General features: G+C 54.8%; 1 protein-coding gene across 3 annotated transcripts in view; it reads left to right on the top strand.

The window, feature by feature from the left end:
* The window catches only part of igdcc4 (immunoglobulin superfamily, DCC subclass, member 4), a 366,490-nt gene that overhangs the window by 324,140 nt on the left and 17,631 nt on the right, over positions 1-24,719 (top strand). For all 3 annotated transcript variants that reach the window (XM_072470589.1, XM_072470588.1, XM_072470587.1), the window contains one exon: positions 22,705-22,869. In XM_072470589.1, the coding sequence (XP_072326690.1) occupies positions 22,705-22,869 (165 nt within the window). The remainder of the gene's footprint in view (positions 1-22,704; positions 22,870-24,719) is intronic.

Raw genomic sequence — 24,719 nt, 5'->3', positions numbered from 1 at the left:
ACCTCTGCAAACTGCCTCTGTATTCTCTCCGATGCATGCGGCGGTGGGGCGGGGGACCGTGTGCCAGTGTGTGTGAGGGGTGCTGCAATAGAAGTTGGGCTCCGGTGCGTGTGACCTGCGGGCCCCCCCCCCCCCCCCCCCCCCCCGACGCCAGCCAGCCCCCCGGCCATACGACAGGGCCATGAGATCCAGTGTCAGGGCTGCGTGCACAGTCCACCCAGGTGGAGGGTTGTGATGTGGCCATGAGTCAGACATTGTCGAACGATGTATGGCTCGGAGTCCATCACAGAGCAGGCTGTCATCATCCTCTATGCCTTGTAGCAGACCCGCGTACACCATCGACCGTGCCCCCATCCCGTTGTGCTGCAGGCGGATGTGTCATGGACGGGTGGTGTGCATGTGGGTGTTGTGGTGGTGGGGGGGGGGGGGGGGGGGGGGGGGGGGGGGGGGGGGTGTGGGGGGGGGGAGGTGAGGGTGTTGTGGTGGGGGGTGGGGGGAAGTGAGGGTGGTCGTCCGTTGGGGAGGTGCCGAACCCGCTGCCTGTGCCCATACCATTCACTACTGCTGCCCACCGTGGTTGCCAAAACGTGCAGCTACCAGCGCCTCCCGTGCCTCCTGGCCCAGCCGGCGGCTCCGGGCAGCCTCGTGGTCCCGTCCATCCCCCATGTCCCATGCATTGGCTCCCCCCTCGCCATTCCTCTCATCTGGGGAGGAGTTCCCATCATCCTGACCGTCCTCCTCCTCCAGCACATTGCCCCTCTGCTGGGCTATGTTGTGCAGGACGCAGCAGACCACGGCGATGCTGCCGACCCTCTCCGATGTACTGGATGGCCCCTCCAGAACGGTCCAGGCATCTGAAGCGCATCTTGAGCAGCCCAAAGCACCTCTCGACCACACCCCTGGTCGCTGCATGTGCATCATTGTAGCGTTGCTCCACGTCAGTTTGTGGCCTCCGTATAGACGCCATCAGCCACGACCGCAACATGTAACCCCTGTCGCCCAGCAATCAGTTCCGCAGTCGGCGGGGGTGTCCCTCGAACATGGTAGGGATGAACGATTGGGCCAGTATAAAGGAGTCATGCACACTGCCAGGGTACCTGGCGCAGATGTGCAGGATTGTCATCCTGTGGTCACAGACAACCTGCACGTTCATTGAATGTGTACCTTTCCTGTTTAGGCACATGGTCCTTTCCTCCGAGGTGGGCCGCATGGCGATGTACACTCCATCGATCACCCCCTGCACCATGGGCATCTGGGCAACAGTGGCAAACCCCGCTGTGCGGGCATCATGGTAGGCACGGTCCGCAGGGAACTGTATGTACCGGTCCGCGATGTCGTACAGGGCGTCGGTGATGGCCCTGTGTACAGATGGCTGGGAGATGCCAGACAGGTCCCCACTCGCTGACTGGAACGACCCCGTCGCGAAGAAGTTGAGGGCGACCGTCAACTTGACGGCCACCGGGATGGCATGTCCACCCCCGGTCCCACATGGTGCCAGGTGTGCCATCAGGTGGCAGATGTGGGCGACGGTCGCGCAGCTCATCTGCAGTCTCCTCCTGCATGCCCTGTCCGGGAGGCCCTCGAAGGACATGCGGGGCCGGTACACACGGTGTTGCATCGGACGCCTCTGTGGCCGTGGCACCTGCTCCTCCTCCTCCCTCTCGGCATCCCCGTGCTGTGGTTCCCGCAGGGCGTGGTGCCCCTCCTGCGCCTCTCGGGCGTGCGGCACTGCGGCCTGGGCGCCTTGCACGTGGCCCGCTGCTGTACTGCTGACTCCACCACCTCCCTTTCATGCCCGTGCTCCAGCTCCCACTGGGCCTCATGCAGGGCAGCAGCCCCGGCCACGGAGGCCAACAACGCTGGAAGGTGGCTGAACATTGTACGAACTGTGGGGGGTGGGAGTAGACAGGGTTTCATCATTGCTATACCCCCCTCCACGACCAGGTGCCATGGGTCCCACCCCCACCTTCTCGGTGCCCTGGCACCTGTCGGACGTCCCCCCTGCCAGGGCCACCGTCCGCTGGCACTGCCCTCACGGGGGGGCTGCCGAGTGTGCCGCCCTGGAGCCACTCGCCGATGGGTGCCGCCGGTCTGGTGGGGGGGGGGGGGGGTCTGGCACACATCAGGACAGCCGGGCCCCATGGGCCGCGACGGCGGACAGGCTGGGTGGACAACCGCATGTCCGCTGTCATGGCGGGCCGTGCAAGAAAAATTTTAACTAACATTCTAAGTGGCGCTATGTCAAAACAGGGACATGCATTCCGAAATAGAAAAATCGGTACCTCTAACTGTCCTCCATAAACTACAACATAGAACATAGAAAATACAGCACAGAACAGGCCCTTCGGCCCACGATGTTGTGCCGAACCTTTGTCCTAGATTAATCATAGATTATCATTGAATTTACAGTGCAGAAGGAGGCCATTCGGCCCTTTGAGTCTGCACCAGCTCTTGGAAAGAGCACCCCACCCAAACTCAACACCTCCACCCAACACCAATTTTGGACACTAAGGGCAATTTATCATGGCCAATCCACCTACCCTGCACATCTTTGGACTGTGGGAGGAAACCGGAGCACCCGGAGGAAACCCACGCAGGACACGGGGAGGACGTGCAGACTCCGCACAGACAGTGACCCAAGCCGGAATCGAATCTGGGACCCTGGAGCTGTGAAGCAATTGTGCTATCCACAATGCTACCCGTGCTGCCCTTAAGAACAAATAAATCTACACTATATCATTTTACCGTAATCCATGTACCTATCCAATAGCTGCTTGAAAGTCCCTAATGTTTCCGACTCAACTATTTCCACAGGCAGTGCATTCCATGCCCCCACTACTCTCTGGGTAAAGAACCTACCTCTGATATCCCTCCTATATCTTCACCTTTCACCTTAAATTTATGTCCCCTTGTAATGGTTTGTTCCACCCGGAAAAAGTCTCTGACTGTCTACTCTATCTATTCCCCTGATCATCTTATAAACCTCTATCAAGTCGCCCCTCATCCTTCTCCGTTCTAATGAGAAAAGGCCTAGCACCCTCAACCTTTCCTCGTAAGACCTATTCCAGGTAACATCCTGGTAAATCCTCTTTGCACATTTTCCAAAGCTTCCACATCCTTCCTAAAATGAGGTGACCAGAACTGTACACAGTACTCCAAATGTGGCCTTACCAAAGTTTTGTACAGCTGCATCATCACCTCACGGCTCTTAAATTCAATCCCTCTGTTAATGAACGCGAGCACACCATAGGCCTTCTTCACAGCTCTATCCTCTTGAGTGGCAACTTTCAAAGATGTATGAACGTAGACCCCAAGATCTCTCTGCTCCTCCACATTGCCAAGAACTCTACCGTTAACCCTGTATTCCGCATTCATATTTGTCCTTCCAAAATGGACAACCTCACACTTTTCAGGGTTAAACTCCATCTGCCACTTCTCAGCCCAGCTCTGCATCCTATCTATGTCTCTTTGCAGCCGACAACAGCCCTCCTTACTATCCACAACTCCACCAATCTTCGTATCGTCTGCAAATTCACTGACCCACCCTTCAACTCCCTCATCCAAGTCATTAATGAAAATCACAAACAGCAGAGGACCCAGAACTGATCCCTGCGGTGCGCCACTGGTAACTGGGATCCAGGCTGAATATTTGCCATCCACCACCACTCTCTGACTTCTATCGGTTAGCCAGTTCGTTATCCAACTGGCCAACTTTCCCATTATCCCATGCCTCCTTACTTTCTGCAGAAGCCTACCATGGGGAACCTTATCAAATGCCTAACTAAAATCCATGTACACTACATCCACTGCTTTACCTTCATCCACATGCTTGGTCACCTCCTCAAAGAATTCAATAAGATTTGTAAGGCAAGACCTACCCCTCACAAATCCGTGCTGACTATCCCTAATCAAGCAGTGTCTTTCCAGATGCTCAGAAATCCTATCCTTCAGTACCCTTTCCATTACTTTGCCTACCACCGAAGTAAGACTAACTGGCCTGTAATTCCCAGGGTTATCCCTAGTCCCTTTTTGAACAGGGGCACGACATTCGCCACTCTCCAATCCCCTGGTACCACCCCTGTTGACAGTGAGGACGAAAAGATCATTGCCAACGGCTCTGCAATTTCATCTCTTGCTTCCCATAGAATCCTTGGATATATACCGTCAGGCCCGGGGGACTTGTCTATCCTCAAGTTTTTCAAAATGCCCAACACATCTTCCTTCCTAACAAGTATTTCCTCGAGCTTACCAGTCTGTTTCACACGACACTCACTAAACATTCAGTCATATTAACTTCCTAAACAATACAAAATGAAAGCAGCATTTACACTTTTCCTGGCTTGGCAGTCAAGCACAGGGTTGTACAATCTTTCCATTTCTTTATTTACAGTAGAACGCAAACAAATGTCCTTTATTATAGATCGAGGGGTTCGGGGTCCTGGGGGTAACTGAACATAGGAGATCTTATTCTGTATACCAGGGTGCGAGCGCGGTAGACTCTCCTCCATTTTCTCATGCAGATAGTCTGCACGATGCTGCAGAGTATCGCCACCACTAATAGGGATTCGACTACGTAGGAAAGGGAGTACCACGTTATGAGCTTATCACACCATGATGGTGTGGAGTTGCCTGTTACTGGGCTCCGGGTGCTATGGGGAAGTGAATCATTAACGGCTGGGGTCAGGGGGTTCGCGTTCGCGCGCAACCGGGTACACATCATGATGAAATCACGTATGCCATCTTCATTGTTGTCTTCTTTCTCTTCTCTTCTCTTCCTTTCCGTTTCGTCTCTTTTCCTGGAGCTTCTGGGGTTCTGTGGGATCAAGCATAGTTTCAGTTACTATCTTGGTTAACATCTCGGGCGAAATTCTCCATTATAGGCGGAAAGTCCGCCGATCGGCGCAAAAAACGGCGCAAATCCGACTTGCGTCACGTCGGAAAAATGGGTCGATAGTCTCCGGCCCGAAATGGGCTCGCAGCGACGTAACGGGATCCGCGCTTGCGCAGTGGTTCACGCCGTGCAGCGTCATACGCGCTGCACGGCGTGACGGCTCATAAGGCCGCGCTGCTCCCCCCCACCCGACCGGAACATCCGACCGCAACACCCGATTGGATGGCTGGCCGTCACTTAGCCCCGAGGTTCGAGTCACGCGATGTGGAGGCGCTCCTGGACGCGGTGGAGCAGAGGAGGGACGTCCTGTATTCCGGCACGGCCGCAGAGTTGCCCCACGCCACAGCCGGTGTCTGGGGAGGGAAGTGGCAGAGGCCGTCACCGCTGTGGCACTGACACCACGGACAGGCACCCAGTGCCACAAGAAGGTGAACGACCTCGTCAGAGCAGGCAGGGTGAGCCTCCCCATATCCCCCCTCCCCCATATCCGCCCTCCCCCATATTCCCCCTCCCCCCATATCCCCCCTCCCCCCATATCCCCCCTCCCCCATATCCCCCCTCCCCCAAATCCCCCCTCCCCCATATCCCCCCTCCCCCATATCCCCCTCCCCCATATCCCCCCCCTCCCCATATCCCCCCTCCCCCATATCCCCCCTCCCCATATCCCCCCTCCCCATATCCCCCCTCCCCATATCCCCCTCCCCCATATCCACCATATCCCCCCTCCCCCATATCCCCCCCTCCCCCATATCCCCCCTCCCCCATATCCCCCCCTCCCCCATATCCCCCCTCCCCCATATCCCCCCTCCCCCATATCCCCCTCCCCCATATCTCCCCCCTCCCCCATATCCCCCCTCCCCCATATCCCCCCTCCCCCATATCCCCCCTCCCCCCATATCCCCCCTCCCCCATATCCCCCCTCCCCTAATCCCCCCCGCCCCCATATCCACCCTCCCCCATATCCCCCCTCCCCCATATCCCCCCTCCCCCATATCCCCCCTCCCCCATATCCCCCTCCCCATATCCCCCCTACCCATATCCCCCCTCCCCATATCCCCCCTCCCCATTATCCCCCACCCCCATATCCCCCCTCCCCCATATCCCCCCACCCTCATATCCCCCCATCCCCATATCCCCCATCCCCATATCCCCCCTCCCCCATATCCCCCCTCCCCCATATCCCCCATACCCCCTCCCCCATATCCCCCCCCATATCCCCCCTCCCCCCATATCCCCCCTCCATATCCCCCCCTCCCCCATATCCCCCCTCCCCCATATCCCCAAGTGAATCCAGCCCTAACCTTAACCTCTGCAATGCACGCGCAACCGATGGCGTGCATTCATATACCTGCCTAACAGTGTTGCCTTTTACCCCTGCCACCCCCCTCCCCCCCCCCCACAGGAGAAGCGCGCACACAACAATAGGGAGCATGTGAGGACTGGAGGAGGGCCCGCTGATGAGAGGCCACTGACCGTACACGAGGAAAGGGCCCTGGAACTGGCTGGCGGACCTGAGGACCGGGAGGTTGCTGATGCAGAGGCCGGGGGCGTACTAGTGAGTGGAGCCACCGACAGCCCGTCCCCATATCCCCCCTCCCCTATATCCCCCTTCCCCGTATCACCTGATCACTGCCTGATGTCTAACCATGCATGCTTCATTGTGTATCGCAGGACCAAACGTCCAGGCACCCATCCCCGCAGATGCAGACCGCCCGCAGGATGCCCCTCGGAGACCACAGGAGACGGAGAGACCCGCACCCTCCAGCATGCGACGCCCGCAGGATGCCCCTCGGAGACCACAGGAGACGGAGAGACCCGGACCCTCCAGCATGCGACGCCCGCAGGATGCCCCTCGGAGACCACGGGAGACGGAGAGACCCGCACCCTCCAGCATGCGACGCCCGCAGGATGCCCCTCGGAGACCACGGGAGACGGAGAGACCCGCACCCTCCAGCATGCGACGCCCGCAGGATGCCCCTCGGAGACCACAGGAGACGGAGAGACCCGCACCCTCCCAGCATGCGACGCCCGCAGGATGCCCCTCGAACACCACGGGAGACGGAGAGACCTGGAGCAACAGGGAGACGACACCCCCGTCACGTGCGGGAGCGACCACCCAGCGATGAGGGGGGCATCCACAGGCCCCCGTCACATCCGAGCCAGGACACCACTACCCAGGACACCACTACCCAGGACACCACTACCCAGGACACCACTACCCAGGACACCACTACCCAGGACACCCCTACCCGGGATAGCACTACCCAGGACACCCCTACCCGGGACAGCACTACCCAGGAAGACGAAATACCGGACAGTGACTCAGAGTGGATGGGTGGAGACGAACCCCCACCCCAAAGTGCCATGGACTCAGAGTCGGACGAAGAGCACGACACAACGCCACTGCTGTCACCAACACCCTCCACCATCGCAGAAACACTCACCACGGTTGGGCACTTTAGTGATGAGGCATCTGGTACACTCACTGGTGCGCACAACACAGCCGTCCCGGTACAGCAGGTGGAGGTAGGAGCAGCAGAGGGACCGGGCGGTCGGAGGCCAGCCCAGGCCAAGTGAACATCTGCCGCCCAGATGGATCCCGGGTTCCTGCAGTTACCACACCCACACATATATCCGATGCAACCACCGACCCGGAGACGAGCGAAGAGGGTGACGGGCGGCTTGCGGCGGCTGCGGTCGCAGGTGGAGGAGTCCACCCGCGTCCAGGAGCTGGGAGTGGTGCCGGTCATGCGTGCCACCCAGGCTGACACCGCACGGGTGGCGTCCGCGGTGGAGGCAATGGGTGCGACGGTGTCAGACATGGGGAACGGTTTGCGAGGCCTGGGGCCTTCCGTGCAGGCGGCGTCTGTGGCCCAGGAAATGGCTGCCCTCTCACAGGAGGCCATGAGCCAGTGCCAGCGCCAGATGGCAGAGGCGCTCAACGCCATAGCCCAGTCTCTGCAGGCCATGGCCCAGTCTCAGCAGGCCATGGCCCAGTCTCTGCAGGCCATGGCCCAGTCTCAGCAGGCCATGGCCCAGTCTCTGCAGGCCATCGCTGAGGGCATCGGCGCCAGTGGCCATGTGCGAGCCGGCGTCGCACTGTCACAGACAGGGTTTGCCAACACCCTGGGCTCCATGGCTGCAAACCTGCAGACCCCTGTCGATACCAGCACGGGCCTCCAGGACTGGCAGCGCCAGATGTCGGGGGGGTGTCGGATGGCCAGTCCGTTCGCATCCCCCACCCATGTAGAGGCCTGGGGGCCATCGGGCACCCCGAGGGAGGAGGAGGTGGTGTGGTCCGTCCCGGCTCCCTCTGTAGGGGAGGTCCCGGTACACCGTGACACCTCGGACTCCCCCCCCCCCCCCCCTTCCGTCCCAGGTGCATCGGGTGGGCAACGGGCAGGACAGGCTGGCAGCTCGCCATCCCAGTCGCCCGGGCTGCAGCCTGGCCCATCTAGGCCAGGACGCCCCAGGAAACGGCCGCCAAAGGGATCCAGTGTCAGAGGGCAGGAATCACAGGAGTCCACCTCCAGTTCTGCTGTACCGTCTGGGGAACCACGTAGACGTAGTTAAAGGGCCCGTAAACAATTAGACGCTGAGTAAGTTGGCACGGGTGCAGGGCACAGATGAGTTTTAGGGGCTAGGGCACGTGCATGAACTCCTTTGGTTATTAAAGTCAATGTTACACCTACCGAAGCTGCCTTTGTGCTCTGTCCAAAGTGTGCGGGGGTGTCATGTACGTTGAGCGCAAGTGTGTGTGTGAGGGGTGGTCTTACCTCAGCCCCAGGTGAGTCTGCCCCCTTCCCCCTGGGCCGCCATCAACATCCCCCGGGCAGAGGACGGGACCGTGCGCTGCAGAGTCACAGCCGCATGCAGGGATGGTCCGGGTGGATGGTGGTACTGTGGCCATGGGTCAGACATAGTCCAACGATGTAGAGCCAGGAGCTCATCGCAGGGCGGGTTGTCATCATCCTCCATGGCCTGCGATACACACGCGTCCACCCGCAACTGTGTGAGCCCGGCCCGTTGTGCCGCAGGTGGATCGGCAATGGGGGGGCGGGTGGGGTGGGGGGGGTTGGGGTGGGGGGGGGTGGGTGATCGGCTGTTGCCATGGTGTGCGGTCTGTGGCCATACTACCCGATTCCCACGCCCATCTAGTCAGTGAAGCGGGCGTCTATCAGTCTGTCCCGTGCCCGCTGGGCCAGCCGGTAACGGTGGACAGCCACCCGCCTGTGTCTACCCCGTCTGCCCTGACCATTGCCCCCATCCCCCTCATCTGGGGAGGACTGGGCCTCTTCCTGCTGCTCCTCCACTCCGCCCTCCTCTGCCTGCGGCACATCGCCCCTCTGCTGGGCTATGTTGTGCAGGACGCAGCACACCACAATGATGCGGCCGACCCTATCTGACCGATACTGGAGGGCGCCCCCAGAGAGGTCCAGGCACCTGAAACGCATCTTCAGCACGTCAAAGCACCTCTCGATCACTCCCCTTGTCGCAACATGGGCATCATTGTAGCGGTTCTCCGCCTCATTGCGTGGCCTCCGTATAGGCGTCATCAGCCACGATCGCAATGGGTAGCCCCTGTCGCCCAGCAACCAGCCCCTCAGCCGGGGATGGCGTCCCTCGTACATGCCGGGGATGGATGACCGCGACAACACGAATGAGTCGTGTACACTGCCTGGGTGACGGGCGCAGACGTGCAGGATCATCATGCGGTGGTCGCAGACCACCTGTACGTTCATCGAATAGGTCCCCTTCCTATTAGTGAACACGGCCCTGTTATCTGCAGGTGGCCGCACGGCATCGTGCATCCCATCGATCGCGCCCTGGACCATGGGGAACCCGGCCACGGCAGAGAAGCCCACGGCCCGGGCATCTTGGCTGGCCCGGTCCACGGGGAAGCGGATGTAGCGGTGCGCCATGGCATATAGGGCATCTGTCACTGCCCGGATGCACCGGTGCACCGAAGTCTGCGATATGCCGGACAGGTCCCCACTCGGTGCCTGGAATGACCCCGTTGCATAAAAGTTCAGGGCCACCGTAACCTTGACGGACACGGGGAGAGGGTGTCCCCCGCCAGTGCCACGCGGTGACAGATGTGCCAGCAGGTGGCAGATGTGTGCCACGGTTTCCCGGCTCATCCGGAGTCTCCTCCTGCATTCCCGGTCCGTGAGGTCCTGGTATGACTGCCGGGGCCGGTACACACGGGGCGCCCTCGGGTGCCTCCGTTGCCGTGGGGCCGCGACGTCCTCCTCCCCCTCCTCGTCCTGTCGGTCAGGTGTCCCTCCAGCCTGGGCGGCTGCCGCCTGCCCCTCTGCGGAAGCCTACGCCGCCTCTCTGGCACGCTCCTCCTCCTCCTCCTCATCCAGGGCAACATAGACATGAGCGGCTGCCACCATGGCGGCCAACATCGCTGGATGATCTGAAAACATGACGGCCTGGTGAGGGGGAGGGGAACGACGACATGTCATCATTGCCCATATCCCCTCCTCCCCCCAGCCAGGAGGCATGGACCGCATGGGTCCAACTGTTGGAGGCTGGCACCTGGCCAGGTGGACCAACTCACTTGCCCTCCCATCCCCCTCCTCGGCACGGACCACCCCCCCAACGTCCACCCCAGCACGGACCCAACCTCCACCCCGGCACGGACCCCCCCCCCAACCTCCACCCCGGCACGGACCCCCCCCCCCAACCTCCACCCCAGCACGGACCCCCCAACCTCCACCCCGGCACGGACCCCCCCAACCTCCACCCCAGCACGGACCCCCCCCAACCCCCAACCTCCACCCCAGCACGGACCCCCCCCCCCCCAACCTCCACCCCAGCACAGACCCCCTCCACCCCGGCACGGACCCCCCCCAACCTCCACCCCAGCACGGACCCCCCCCCCCCCAACCTCCACCCCAGCACGGACCCCCCCCCCCCCCAACCACCCCAGCACGGACCCCCCCCCCCAAACCTCCACCCCGGCACGGACCCCCCCCAACCTCCACCCCAGCACCGACCCCCCCCCCCCCCAAACCTCCACCCCGGCACGGACCCCCCCCAACCTCCACCCCGGCATGGCACGGACCCCCCCCCCCCAATCTCCACCCCAGCACGGACCCCCCCCCCCCCCAACCTCCACCCCAGCACGGACCCCCCCCCCCCCAACCTCCACCCCGGCACGGACCACCCCCCCCCCCAACCTCCACCCCGGCACGGACCCCCTCCCGGCACTCCCCCGGAGCCCAGCCTACTCTAACCACCCCCCCCCCCCCCCCCCCCCCGCCGGACACACACACAACCCGAGACACACCTCTCCTCACGCAATCAGACTGCGGCCATGCCATTTCCTGCCCAGAGCCAACCCCCCAGGCCGTCACTCACCTCCACGCTGGTCGGCGTGAGCCTGGAGCACCGGGTCACGCCGATGAAAAGGAGGTTTGATTCACGTCGACGTGAACGGTCATCACGTCGACGGGACTTCGGCCCATCCGGAAGGACGGGACCGTGCGCTGCAGAGTCACAGCCGCATGCAGGGATGGTCCGGGTGGATGGTGGTACTGTGGCCATGGGTCAGACATAGTCCAACGATGTAGAGCCAGGAGCTCATCGCAGGGCGGGTTGTCATCATCCTCCATGGCCTGCGATACACACGCGTTGCGCAGACCCGTGACATTCTCCGCGGCAGCGGCGCCATTAACGCCCCGCCGACTTTTCTCCCTTCGGAGACTTCGGCGGGGGCGGGGGCGTGATTCACGGCGGCCAACGGCCATTCTCCGACCCTCTGGGGGGTCGGAGAATGACGCCCCTCGTCTATTAGTATGTCTGTCCTTTAGTGCCAATTCTCCCTTTACAATTTGTCACCATGTGTGACTCTTTTTTTTTAAACCTAATATTCAGGACAAGACGCACTTAAAAATACTGAAGCAGTGCGAGCCGTCCCGCAGTCTGTGCGATTTACCATCCAAATGTTTGAGGATGTAAATAGCATAGGGATGGCAACCTAAGGGTCGCCTAAAAACAAAACAAAACTTTTGAACCAAAAGTGCCAAAATGAGGTGCGTATGGGCCGCAACCGGTAAGATTTGGATGGAATCCCCGGGTAGGACGGCGACCAATGCCGTGTGTTCTCTACCCGAGCATAGCTGACCAGAGGGGGGTCCTCAGGCAGGGCAGAGACCAATGCCGTTTCTCCACTGCCTGAGCAACCGACAAGAACGTGCAAAAATGTTGTCATCGTGCGGGGTTGCCGTAAAGGTTCTTCCTTCGAGCCAGAAGAGCAGTTATGAACGGGGGTCTGGCAAGTTCTCAGCGGTTTCTGCCGATGAGCGTGCTGGCAAGTTCTCATAGGTTTCGGCCGACAAATATGGCGTGTGGCCATGGAAAAAAAAATTCCGATTTTACAAACAACATTTAACACTAACAGTAACAAACAACATTAAACAACATGCTGCAGGTTCCATCAGAAAGGACACCGTTTTCTCCCAAGCGGTTTCTTTTTAAAACATCATCTGGACACCTCAGTTATCAGTTGCGAACAGGGTCGCAAAGGGGTTCTCGCTTTGGGAGTCAGACTCAAAGTCGGCATCTTCTCCCGGATGCCATACTCTCGAATGTATAAGGGCTGATAGGGCTGTATGGTGCGATTTGGGGTCCATCTCGTCGTTCCGGACGAGCCTGAATGAATTATCGCGGTGCCAAAAGGTGGTGTCTAGTTCTGTGGGGACGGAATCGGGGTCGTAATCGTAGGGCGGCGGGGTTTGTTGAGGAAAGTGATGAGGAAGGGATCACTCAAATCGTGGTCGGATTCGCTGGGTGTGGGTCCTGTTGCAAGGGGATAGTAGGGAGGCGTGCTGTGGCTATTCTCTGTGTCACAGTCGCTGTCTCTGCTGCTGCTGTCTGTGGGCGTTCCGGGGCAGAGTCTAGAGGTCGGGGGTGGAGTCGAGGGCGAGTCCGTGGATGTGGTGGGCGTGATGGGGGAGGGTAGGGATACATTGGCTGTGGGTGGGGCGTGGTCTGCTGCGTCAAGCATGACGTGGTGTGTGTGGTTAGACTGTGTTCCATATGCCTTAAGCTGGTTAATATGGAACCACACAGTCTTTCCGTTGGGGAACTTAATTTTATAGACGGAGGGGCTTACTTTGTCCGCAATGGAGTACGGACCCGAATATTTAGGTGACAGGAATGTGCTGGGGTTATATATTGAGAGCATGACCTGCTGTCCTACCTCAAACTCAGTCACATGCACTGTCTTGTCAAAACAGGCCTTGCTCTGTTTCTTCCGTGTGCCTAATCGTACTACGGCTGTTGTGCTGAGCCGTTTTTACATTCTCAGCTAGTTGTCTTACTGCGTTCTCGGGTGTGAGGGCCGTCACTTCGGGGCTGGTCAAGTCCAATCCTAATAAAAATTCTGTGCCTTTCATGGGGCGTCCGGTCATGAGAGTGTGTGGGGTGTAACCTGTGGATGTTGAGACAGTATTTCTCAAAAACAGCGCAAAAGGGAGGACTGAATCCCAAGTGGCGTTGTTCTGTTGGACCATTTTTCTGAGGGTTGATTTTAGGGTCCGATTCATGCGCTCCACGATACCACTTGACTGGGGGTGGTATACGATGTGGAATTTTTGGGTAATGCCGAATATTGTGAGGACGTTCTTCATGACACGTCCCGTAAAATGGGAACCTTGGTCGGATTCAATGCTGCGGGGGAGTCCCCATCTCGTAAAGATGTGGTGGGTTAAGATCTTTGCGGTGGTCTTTGCCGTGTTCGTTTGGGATGGGAATGCCTCTACCCATTTCGTAAAAGTGTCTATGACAACTAATACGTATTTGTAACCATTCCTGCAAGGGGGCAATGGTCCTATAAAATCGATCTGGAGGTTAGTCCAGGGGCCGTTAACGGGGCGGGTGTGGCTAAGTTGAGCTTTTTTTGCTTATCTGTCCGGATTGTTCTGGGCACAGATAAGGCAATTTTCAACGTAGTGTGTTATGTCTTCTTTTAAACTTGGCCACCAACAGAGCTGCCTGAGGTGGGCTGTAGTGGGATCAATTCCCTGATGCCTATGACTGTCATGGAACAAACAAATAAGTTGATTCCTGTCCTGTTCAGGAACCACATAAAGGGTGTCTTTTAACACCACACCGTCATGTGTGGTCAGTGCATTTTTAAATCTATCATAGGGGGCTGGAAATTGTCCTTTCAAAATCTCCCTGAGATTGTTATCCTGCTTCTGGGCCTGCACTAAATCCTCAATATTAGTCTGCGAGACCTGAACTGCATTCTCTGGTGCGCTTTCGGGGGGTGTCCAAAAATATCCGTGCCTGGAACCTGCTTTTGCCAGTGCGTCGGCCTTTACATTTCCTGGGGGGGGAGGAACGGTGGTGACTTCGAACTTTAATGATTCCGAATGTCCTGTTCTGTGCTTTTTCTAAAATGTGGCGGAGCAATGGGGCTGAAGGGAGGGGTTTTCTGTCTGCGGAAACAAATCCTCTTGCTTTCCACAGGGGTAGGAATTTTGTAAGGCTATTGCAGACATAGAGGCTGTCCGAGTATATGTCTGCTGGACTGGGGAAGGAATCTGAGTGATCCACAATGTACGCAACGGCTGCTAGTTCTGCCGCCTGTGCGCCTAAGTGGCCTGGTAGTTTTACTGAGATTTTTTCTAGGGCGCGTCCCTGCGTGTCCTCGGCATAAATGCTGCATCCTGTAATGCGCTTCCCTTCTAATATAGTGGAAGAACCATCATCATATATTCTTAAAGGTTCGCACGTGTCTGTGTGCTGGGGGCTCTGGGGTGAACTACCTATCTTTCTGGGGGGGGGGTTTGCAATAAAGGGCCCTGTGTTGTGGTGTGGTGAGATGATTTCATATTCATGGGGGGTGCCTGGGTACTGAAGGTTATCGACTAAGAAAGTGTGGGTTTTGTCCTTTTAACAGTGATGTCCCGTCCCTGCAAAAGAAAGGTCCATCTAGCTGCTCTAATTTGGCTTACTGTACCGCCCTTAAGTCGTCCGTCCAGTAAAAGTTGGGTGGGGGGGTGTTCTATGAGGATTGTGATGGGGTTTAATCTGGTTATGTAGGAAAAATACTGAACTGCCCAGAAAACTGCGAGCAGGTGCCTTTCACAGGCCGAAAATCCCTGCTCCACAGGATCTAAAAGTCTGGAGGCATAAGCCACGCGTCTTAACTGTTCGTACCATTCCTGGAGGAGCACGGCCGAAAGGGTGCGGTCTTTACTAGCTATCTCTATAGCGTAGGGGGAAAGCGGGTCTGGAACTTGTAGTGCGGGGGCTGCAATGAGGGCTCTTTTCAAAGCATCCACAGCATCCGTATGCTGTAGAAGCCATCCCAAGGGGCTCCTTTTTTTCGGAGTTCTGAGAGGGGTGCTGCCTTGCTGGCGAAATCGTCAATGTGGTTTCGGCAGTAGCCAACCAGTCCTAAAAACGACCGGAGGGCTGAAACATTCTGGGGAAGGGGCAATTTGGCAATCGAGTCAATTCTTTTGTGCTTGATCTCGCGTTTACCGTGCGTGATAATTGTACCCAAATATATCATTTTGTTTTCCAAAATCTGGGCCTTTTTGGGGTTTACTTTGCAACCAATTTTCTGTAGGAGTTCCAGGAGTTCGGCCAGAAGCTCGATGTGCTCTGCCTTGGTGTCTGTCTGCAGTAATAGTTCGTCCACATACTGGACCAGACATTCGGGGCGAGAAAATTTCGATAATCCATTTGCCAGCTGTCGGTGGAAAATGGAGGGGGAGTTGTGGAATCCTTGTGGAAGGCATGTCCACGTGTACTGCTGATTTTTAAAAGTGAAGGCAAATTTGTATTGGCACGCTTTTGCCAATGGAATGGACCAGAATCCATTACTGACGTCCAAAACCGTAAAGTATTGTGAGTTGAGTCCCTGTTTGAGCATGGTCTCGGGACATGTGGCTACCGTGGGGGCTGCTGCGGGGGTGACTTTGTTGAGTTCCCGGTAATCGATGGTCAGTCGCCATGGTCCATCGGGCTTTCTCACTGGCCAAATCGGGGCATTATTAGTGGAGGCTACTGATCTGAGTACGCCCTGCTCTAATAAGCTGTCGATAACTTTTGCGATTTCTCCCTCTGCCTCTTGGGGAAATCCGTATTGCTTTTGGGGTCTAGGGTCAGGTCCTGTGATTTGAATGGAACCAGTCATCCGGCCACAGTCGTATTTGTGGGTCGTGAATGCTGTCCTGTGTTTCTGCAGAACTGCCCTAACCTGCTTGCCTGTGCTAATCGTGGTCGGGTCAAACCAGAATTTGCCGACTGCGCTAATCTTGTTTGCATATTCTCCTATTGTGAGAGTTGCGGGGGCTCTTGCGGATTTTGCCATTTTCCAAACACATTGGTTGACTGGATCAAAGGACAGGTTGTGGGAATTCATAAAATCGATTCCAAAAATGTGTTCTGCTGTGTGGGGCAGATCGACTAAGACTATGGGGTGCTTGGTGGTGACGTTGCCGATTTGAATGGGTACAGGGGCTGTGATGTGTCCCTGCTGTGAGTGGCCTGTGAAGCCGCTGAGGGTGATGGTGGCTGTAGTGGGCCACGTGTCTTTCTGGAATATGGTGGAGGAATTGATTGTGGTGCGGGACCCTCCTGTGTCCCAGAGAAATTCGATGGGCTGCCCCCGTATCTTTGCTGCAACTACTGATCGGCCGGACCTATCCCAAAGGGTGTCGCAGCCCCAACTGGGGGAGCCCGAACACCGTCAGTCCGTTCCGTTCAGGTCCGTATGGTCTGAACGAGTGCTCACACTATGTATGGGCTCTGTCCTATTCTTATTCAGAATGCCTGCCTGCTGGGCTCTCTGTGGCTTTCGTGGGGCATTGCATTCTCGTGCAAAGTGTCCTAACTGTCCACAGTTGTAACACTCCTGTGGCTTTTGTGGGGGGCTGTTCCTGCCTTCGTTCACCCATGCGGGGTTCTGGTGGGTTTTCATCGCTTGGATGTCTGCTTCTGCCTGCTGTTCCTCGGGTTTCCTAACTGCGGGTTTGTTTTGTACAGACTGCTCCCAGGTGCGGGACAATCTTTTTAAAACCCATTTCTCATTGTGGGCTTCCTCTGAGGGGTCATAATTCGTACAGGCTTTTTGTCCTGCCTCTGTGGCATGGGAGATAAGGGTGCGGGTCCATTTGGCCATACCGTCTTGGGACAAATGGGCGCGTTCTAAATTTCCAAAAACTGCTGTGAAATGGATCCACAGGCATCCAGCAAACGCTGTGGGGTGTTCTGTCTTTTTCTGCCTGCACTTATTCAGGCCTTCTACGGGGTCACCTCTGTTGTAGCCGATCGCATCTAGGATCGCTGCGTGCATTTCTGCAAGGGTGCCTTCTCCTACATTCTGTGGGTCAGGAAGGGATGCTACGACCGAAGGGTCTAAACTCAAAACTGTGAGCTTCACTTGCTCACGCTCGTCCAGGCCGTACATGGTCGCTTGCTGCTTTGCTCTAGCAAAGAAGTGGTGGGCGTCTGAGGTGGGGAGGAACGGTGTGATTTTCTCGCACGCGTCCCGTAATTGGGTCACGGTTAAGGGGGTTGTGTACAGGAATTCCGTGTCTCCTTCCGATGTGACTGTGTGGTGGGTGGTTACTGGATTCATTGGTGCCTGAACTATCTGCTCTGTGGGGGGTTGGGGCGCTTTCCTCTTCTGGTGCTTTCCTTGCGCACATGTTCCCTGAACATATCGATTTAAATTCTCATTTAATTCTTCCCAATCCGGGCCGTCTTCTGTATCAAACTGGGATCCAAAGGTGATCTGGAACCCATTCTGAACTGAAAGTAAAGACTGCAGTTCTGCAATCTGCTTCTGGCACTTTGCGTGATCTAGTGAGCTTTGACTGTGCTCCGCAGTGGTAGTATGGAGTGCTCGTAATGCTGCTTTCAGGTCGCTACACTGCCTTTGCAATGAACAAAAAAGAACAAAGAAATGTACAGCACAGGAACAGGCCCTTCGGCCCTCCAAGCCCGTGCCGACCATACTGCCCGACTAAACTACAATCTTCTACACTTCCTGGGTCCGTATCCTTCTATTCCCATCCTATTCATATATTTGTCAAGATGCCCCTTAAATGTCCCTATCGTCCCTGCCTCCACTACCTCCTCCGGTAGTGAGTTCCAGGCACCCACTACCCTCTGCGTAAAAAACTTGCCTCGTACATCTACTCTAAACTTTGCCCCTCTCACCTTAAACCTATGCCCCCTAGTAATTGACCCCTCTACCCTGGGGAAAAGCCTCTGACTATCCACTCTGTCTATGCCCCTCATAATTTTGTATACCTCTATCAGGTCGCCCCTCAACCTCCTTCGTTCCAGTGAGAACAAACCGAGTTTATTCAATCGCTCCTCATAGCTTATGCCCTCCATACCAGGCAACATTCTGGTAAATCTCTTCTGCACCCTCTCTAAAGCCTCCACATCCTTCTGGTAGTGTGGCGACCAGAATTGAACACTATACTCCAAGTGTGGCCTAACTAAGGTTCTATACAGCTGCAACATGACTTGCCAATTCTTATACTCAATGCCCCGGCCAATGAAGGCAAGCATGCCGTATGCCTTCTTGACTACCTTCTCCACCTGTGTAGCCCCTTTCAGTGATCTGTGGACCTGTACTCCTAGATCTCTTTGACTTTCAATACTCTTGAGGGTTCTACCATTCACTGTATATTCCCTACCTGCATTAGCCCTTCCAAAATGCATTACCTCACATTTGTCCAGGTTAAACTCCATCTGCCATCTCTCCGCCCAAGTCTCCAGACAATCTAAATCCTGCTGTATCCTCAGACAGTCCTCATCGCTATCCGCAATTCCACCAACCTTTGTGTCGTCTGCAAATGCCTCTACCTGTTTCTCTGTTTCCTCTCTTACCAGGACTGCACGTTGCGTGTCCTGATAGGCCTTTTCGTACTGTGTCTGGAAGCTGCTTAGGTGCGCCAGTCAAGACTGGTGTGCCCACTTGGCATCATCCACCTCTCCGTCCTTTGCTGCTAACTTCCTTCTTAATTCTAGGTTCCCTTTCTCTATCTCGCTCACATCGACCTTACTCATTCGATGTGTCTCCTCTATCTCTTTACGGAGCATCCGAACGACCTCCTCTGTGCCTCGCAATTGTGCCAAACAGGACACGATTGCCATCGGTTTGCAAGCTTTTCCCAAGCTTTTCTTATGGATTTCGCTCAGGTTCTCCCACCAAGTATGCCCTATACTCCCGGGACCTGTATCCTCATTTTCACAGAATTCGCTCCAAAGGGGCCATTCTTTCCCTTTGAGGTACTTTCTGATTTCCTCTTCCCAAACAGGACACTGTCCTACTCTACTGCTGGTCGCTGCGACCACGAATTCTTCGGGGTTCATGAGGCGTTGCATTGCCATCTTTCCTCTCTATAATACTTCTCTTAAAATTTGGAACAAGGGGTATTAAGGCGGTGCTGTAATTACGGGTACGGCTTTCGCTATTTTCCGGAATACAAACTCCCGACAGTTTTGTCGCAACAAAAGTCTATCAGTTTACCTTATCGCCCTGTTAGTTACGTATGCATTAACACACTTCTGAATTATGAGGATTGATCAGAACTGCTTGAACACGTGGTTTTTCTGTTCCCAATTGGATTTCTAATTCAAATTTTTGGGTTCTCCCGGAGTGGTTAAGCCACTTCTAGATCGGGTCCCGTCAGGATGTCGCCAGTAATATGTTGCTAACTTTTGGTTGGCTCTTAAATCGTAATTTGCCCTGTTTGTTTAACCTTTGCTCTAGAGTCGCCAGGTATCTTTATGATACCGCCACGAGGTTCAAGTTCAAGTAGTGATCAATAACTCAACACACCAATTAGTAAGATTCAAATCAAAGCACATTTATTATACACAGTAAATCACAACTCATGCAGAAACTCTACTTTCTAGGCTATTCCTATCACTAAAAGGCCTATACTTAGCTTCGGACTGGCCCACCAGGTCAGGGGAACAAATGGCCTTTTGTTCAGGTCCTGAGTCTGCAGGATTCAAAAGCTGGTATGGACTGGTAGCTAGGAGCGCCTATCTCGTAGCGAGCGTTTACTTGAGACTTACTTGGTTGGAGGCAGCAAGGCAGGTCACTGTCAAGGGTTGATTCAAGTTTCTGAGTGACCCTGCCAAAGAAGGACGATTTGAACTTGGGGACTTTACTTTATAGTCCCCAGGAGCTTCCCGCCCTTCGGGGCGGACCCCGTACCTGGTTCCAAGTGATTGGACTACTTTCCGATCACTTGTATCGATTTCTCCAATACTGGAGTTGTTCCCTGATCGTTGGGCGGTCCCTAAATGTCCGTTGGCCTTCCTTTGTCTTGGCTCCTGCTGGCGCCGAGGAGTCTGGCTTGGCTTTATTCACCTTAACTGTTGCCATTGTGCCCTGGAATCGCTCATTACTATGCAGATGGCTGCTGCATTACTATGCAGATGGCTGCTGGTTTCCGTGCTGTCTGGTTGTTTTGCAGATTTCAATATACATGATTTCTGCGCTTGCTAGTCTTTGCCTGCGTTGGCTGAATTTCCCTTCAGCCTTTGCGGTTCTCCATTTTAAGTCGGGAAGTGGCCAACTCAGATGGCTACAGTGTCCTCTGGGGCCAGAGGGTCCCGGCTCACTTGTCGACAGCACATGCACAGCCATGCCACCCTGTTCCGTGTGCTGACCCTGAGACGTGGCCTCATGAGAGGGCTACTGGCCACCATCGCCTGCCATGGGATGGGTCCGCGTTGGCACTCAGCGCCCCCTCCTCCCGGAGAGCCCTGGGGTCCACCTTGGGATGGAAGGGCATCTAGTTCGAGTCCCGGCTGACCCTGCATCATCTGGCTCTGCCAGCCCTGGCGGTTCCCCAATGTCTGCACCACGGTGTCCTTGCCCTTGGCGATGCTCCTCATGACTGCCATACATCGCCCAGTGACTGGGCCATGCTCTGCAGCGCCTCGGCAATGCCCACCTGCGACTGGGACAAGCTCCGCAGCGCCTCGGCCATGCCCATCTGAGTGCGGGACATGTCCCGCAGAACCTCATCAAGGTCAGTTTGGTACGGGGTGACATCCCCCAGCGAGGCAGACATTTGTCGAGGCCCTCGGCCATGGCTGTCACCGACTGAGCGACACCATGGACATCTTTACTCGTGGTGCCAACATTCTGCACCAGGCTCTCCACTGCGGTCGCCACCCTAGCAGTGAAGAAGGGAGGGTTGAAGGGGTGGGTGGAGGGGAGGAAGGGTTGAACGTGGAGGGGGGTGGAGGGAGTGTTGGGAGTCGCTTGGGGGGGGGGGGGGGGGGGGGGGAGGTGGTGGATACTCGTGGGGGGGTGCTCGATGTCCACTAACTCGTGCTGCCCGGTGTCCACTAACTCGTGCTGCCTGGTGTAGGTCGTTGACTTTCTTCCGGCACTGGAGGCCAGTCCTGGTCACACTCCTCGAGCTGACTGCTGCCATCACTAGTGCAGCTTAAGTGCTGCTCGACCTTGATAGTGGTGGGCTGGCAAGCGTGGTCTCGGCGAATCAGCTGGAGAGCCGTCATTTGGGGAGAGAAGCCCGTGAGGCCTCATTAAATAGACCAATTAACAGTGGCTCGCTGTGCCGAGCGCTGTGTAGGTCATGGCAATTCCCGCTCGCTGGCACACTTTGAAATGTTTCTGGAGAATCGCATCCTGAGCAAAAGAAGGAGTTATTTTCATCCCAATTGCATTCTTTCTTGTGGTGGCAGACATTTCAATCAGAAGCAGTTGCACATCTCTTCTATTTGACTTGTCAGAGCCTTCCAGCTAACAGGCTGAAAGATAAACGTTTAGTAAATGCTCACAGTTTTTTTAGAGAACCTATTTCATTTTCTGCACCTCAGGGAAATTTCAACAGATGTACCTCAAGGTCTCATTTGCAGGTGCTCGGTTTCAGGCAATGGTAGATATGGGACTGAATTCTCCGGTCACCGACGCCGAAATCAAGGTCGGAGACCGGCTGGAGAATCCAAGTTTCTGACGAAATCGAGAGCGGAGCCACTTTTGCAATGCTTCGGCCCCTCCAAAGCGACGTTCTCTCGGAGTACGCCGTATCGACGGCCTCAGGACATTGCTTGAGGCATGCACGCCGATGCTCTGCCCCGACCGGCCAAGTTCCCGGCGGCGTGAGTCTCTCATGATCTCACCCATCAGGAACTCGGCGTGGCAGCTGCGGACTCAGTCCAGCACCGCCACAGTTGGGGGAGGGCCAATTCGCGGGCAGGGGGGGTGGGGGACATCATTCAGGGCTGAGGCACTGTTGGGAGGGTGGTCCGGGGGTGCGCGAACCGGCCAAAGGAGGGGGGCACTATTTCACGGGCCAGGTGAGCTGTGTGTTTATAAGTTTGGGGCATTTTTCCTCTGCTAAAAGTAAAGATTTTATTTTTTGTTTTGGCAAGAGGCAAATTCCCTATCAAGGAAAACGGCTAAAATGTCACCAAGTAAATTTTTTTACTTCAGTTTAACATGAGGAATTTATTGTGTTTTTTTATTTTTTTAAATTTGAAGTACCCAATTCATTTTTTTCCAATTAAGGGGCAATTTAGCGTGGCCAATCCACCTATCCTGCACATCTTTGGGTTGTGGGGATGAGACCCATGGGAACACGGGGAGAATGTTCGAACTCCACACGGACAGTGACCCGGGGCCGTAATGCAGCAGTGCACTGTGCTACCCTGTGAGGAATATTGTTGATAGAGATGTGATTTTTGAGAAGCTTTCCTGGATTTTTCCTTTTAGCTGTTTAATGTTTGGTGATGATGGATTTTTTTTCTCTTCATTTCCACTCTACCCTCTTAAAAAGAGTGCCTGGAATGGCTCTATTCATCACAAGTGGGCAAATGATGCAATTTGCTATAGCAGTGCAATTCTGCCAGATTCGGCCTGCAAGAAGAACGAACCACTGAGGCTTAACCCTGATACCAGTGAAGATGATCTACATGGAAAATTTGTTTTTAACAGTATTCTGGTATGTTATTGATTACTTCTATTTCAGCTCCTTATGGTTTCCTGCAGAGAAGTTTAGTTCAAAATGTAATTTGAAATTAGAAGGTTGCTGTAGTGTAAAATGCAGTTCAATGTTCTGCGATTGAATTACCACAGGTGTTCTTCTAATCATCCAATGTAACTTTGATGAAAAATCTGCATATAATCAGGAGAACCTCCATGGAAATATTCTGTGAACTAAACTGTCATGTCCAGGTTATTTTCTGGAAGCCTTCAGATAATACAATGCTCAGTTGTCTTTTATGAGACAAGCAAACAAAAGCATGAAAACCTGTGTTCTTTAGGTTGCAACAACAGCAAATTGTATTAAATAGCATCTTTAATGAAATTACTCATCGGGCAACACGGTGGCACAATGAATAGCACTGTTGCCTCACGGCGCCGAGGTTCCAGGTTCGATCCCGGCTCTGAGTCACTGACTGTGTGGAGTTTGCACGTTCTCCCCCTGTTTGCGTGGGTTTTGCCCCAGGTTCCAGGTTCGATCCCGGCTCTGGGTCACTGTCTGTGTGGAGTTTGCACATTCTCCCCCTGTTTGCGTGGGTTTCGCCCCCACAACCCAAAAAGATGTGCAGGGTAGGTGGATTGGCCATGCTAAATTGCCCCATAATTGGAAAAAATGAATTGGGTACTCCTAAATTTATCAAACAAAAAAAAAATTACATTACTCATCCTACTTCGCAGGAGCATTATAAAGCAAAATTTGGGGCAGCACGGTGGCACAGTGGTTAGCACTGCTGCCTCACGGCGCCGAGGTCCCAGGTTCGATCCCAGCTCTGGGTCACTGTCCGTGTGGAGTTTGCACATTCTTCCCGTGTCTGCATGAGTCTCACACCCACACCCAAAGATATGCAGGGTTGATGAATTGGCCACGCTAAATTGCCCCTTAATAAAAAAAATAAAATGAAGCAAAATTTGATACCAATCCACATATCGCAATATTAGGTCAGACGACCATGGAGTGTCTGAAAGGAAGAAAGAGCGGTTTGAAGATGGAATTCCAGAGCTTAAGGCTTTAGCAGCTGAAGGCAAAGCCACTAAAGGTGGAACATTAAGATCAAAAATGCTCAAGAGGCCAGAATTAGAAGAGTGCAGATATTTTGGATGGCTGGGGGAATGGAAGAGATTACAGGGATGGGGAGGGGTGAAGAGGGGCAATGTGGACTCAGTTCATTCTGTTTCTCTCTCTACAGTTGCCAGACCTGCTGAGTTTTTCCAGTAATTTCTGTTTTATTTCAGACTTCCAGCATCCCACAGTACTTTGCTTTCATTTAAATTAAGAGGAATAGACTGTGTCTCTGTGATGTAAAGAAGTTGTATGTCTTCTGAGGAATGAAAAAGGCATACTTGGCAATCTTATGGTTTTCGTAAAACATAAGTTGTAAGGTGTAGCCTGTATGCATTTAGTCAAAGCCTCATTGATGAATAGTCTTGGGGAGGCGGTGGCAGAGTGGTATTGTCGCTGGACAAATATTCCAGAGTCGCAGGATAATCATCTGGGGATCTGGGTTTGAATCCCACCACAGCAGCTGGTGGGATTAAAACTCAATTTAAAAATGATATCTGGAATTTTTTTTAAAGTCGAATGATTATCATGAAACCATTGCCGATTGTTGGAAAAATCAATTTGGTTCACTAATGTCCTTTAGGGAAGGAAATCTGCCATCCTTACCTGGTCTGGCCTACATGTGATTCCAGACCCACAGCAATGTGATTGACTCTTAACTGCCCCCTCAAGGGCAATTAGGGATGGACAATAAATGTGAACGACTAAAAAAAAATAGTGGCAGTATTGTAATGCTTATCTTGCATTTT

This window comes from Scyliorhinus torazame, chromosome 12 (assembly GCF_047496885.1).
Source record: "Scyliorhinus torazame isolate Kashiwa2021f chromosome 12, sScyTor2.1, whole genome shotgun sequence".
In the NCBI taxonomy this organism is placed as follows: Eukaryota; Metazoa; Chordata; class Chondrichthyes; order Carcharhiniformes; family Scyliorhinidae; genus Scyliorhinus; species Scyliorhinus torazame.
This window is presented reverse-complemented; position numbering and strand designations above follow the sequence as displayed.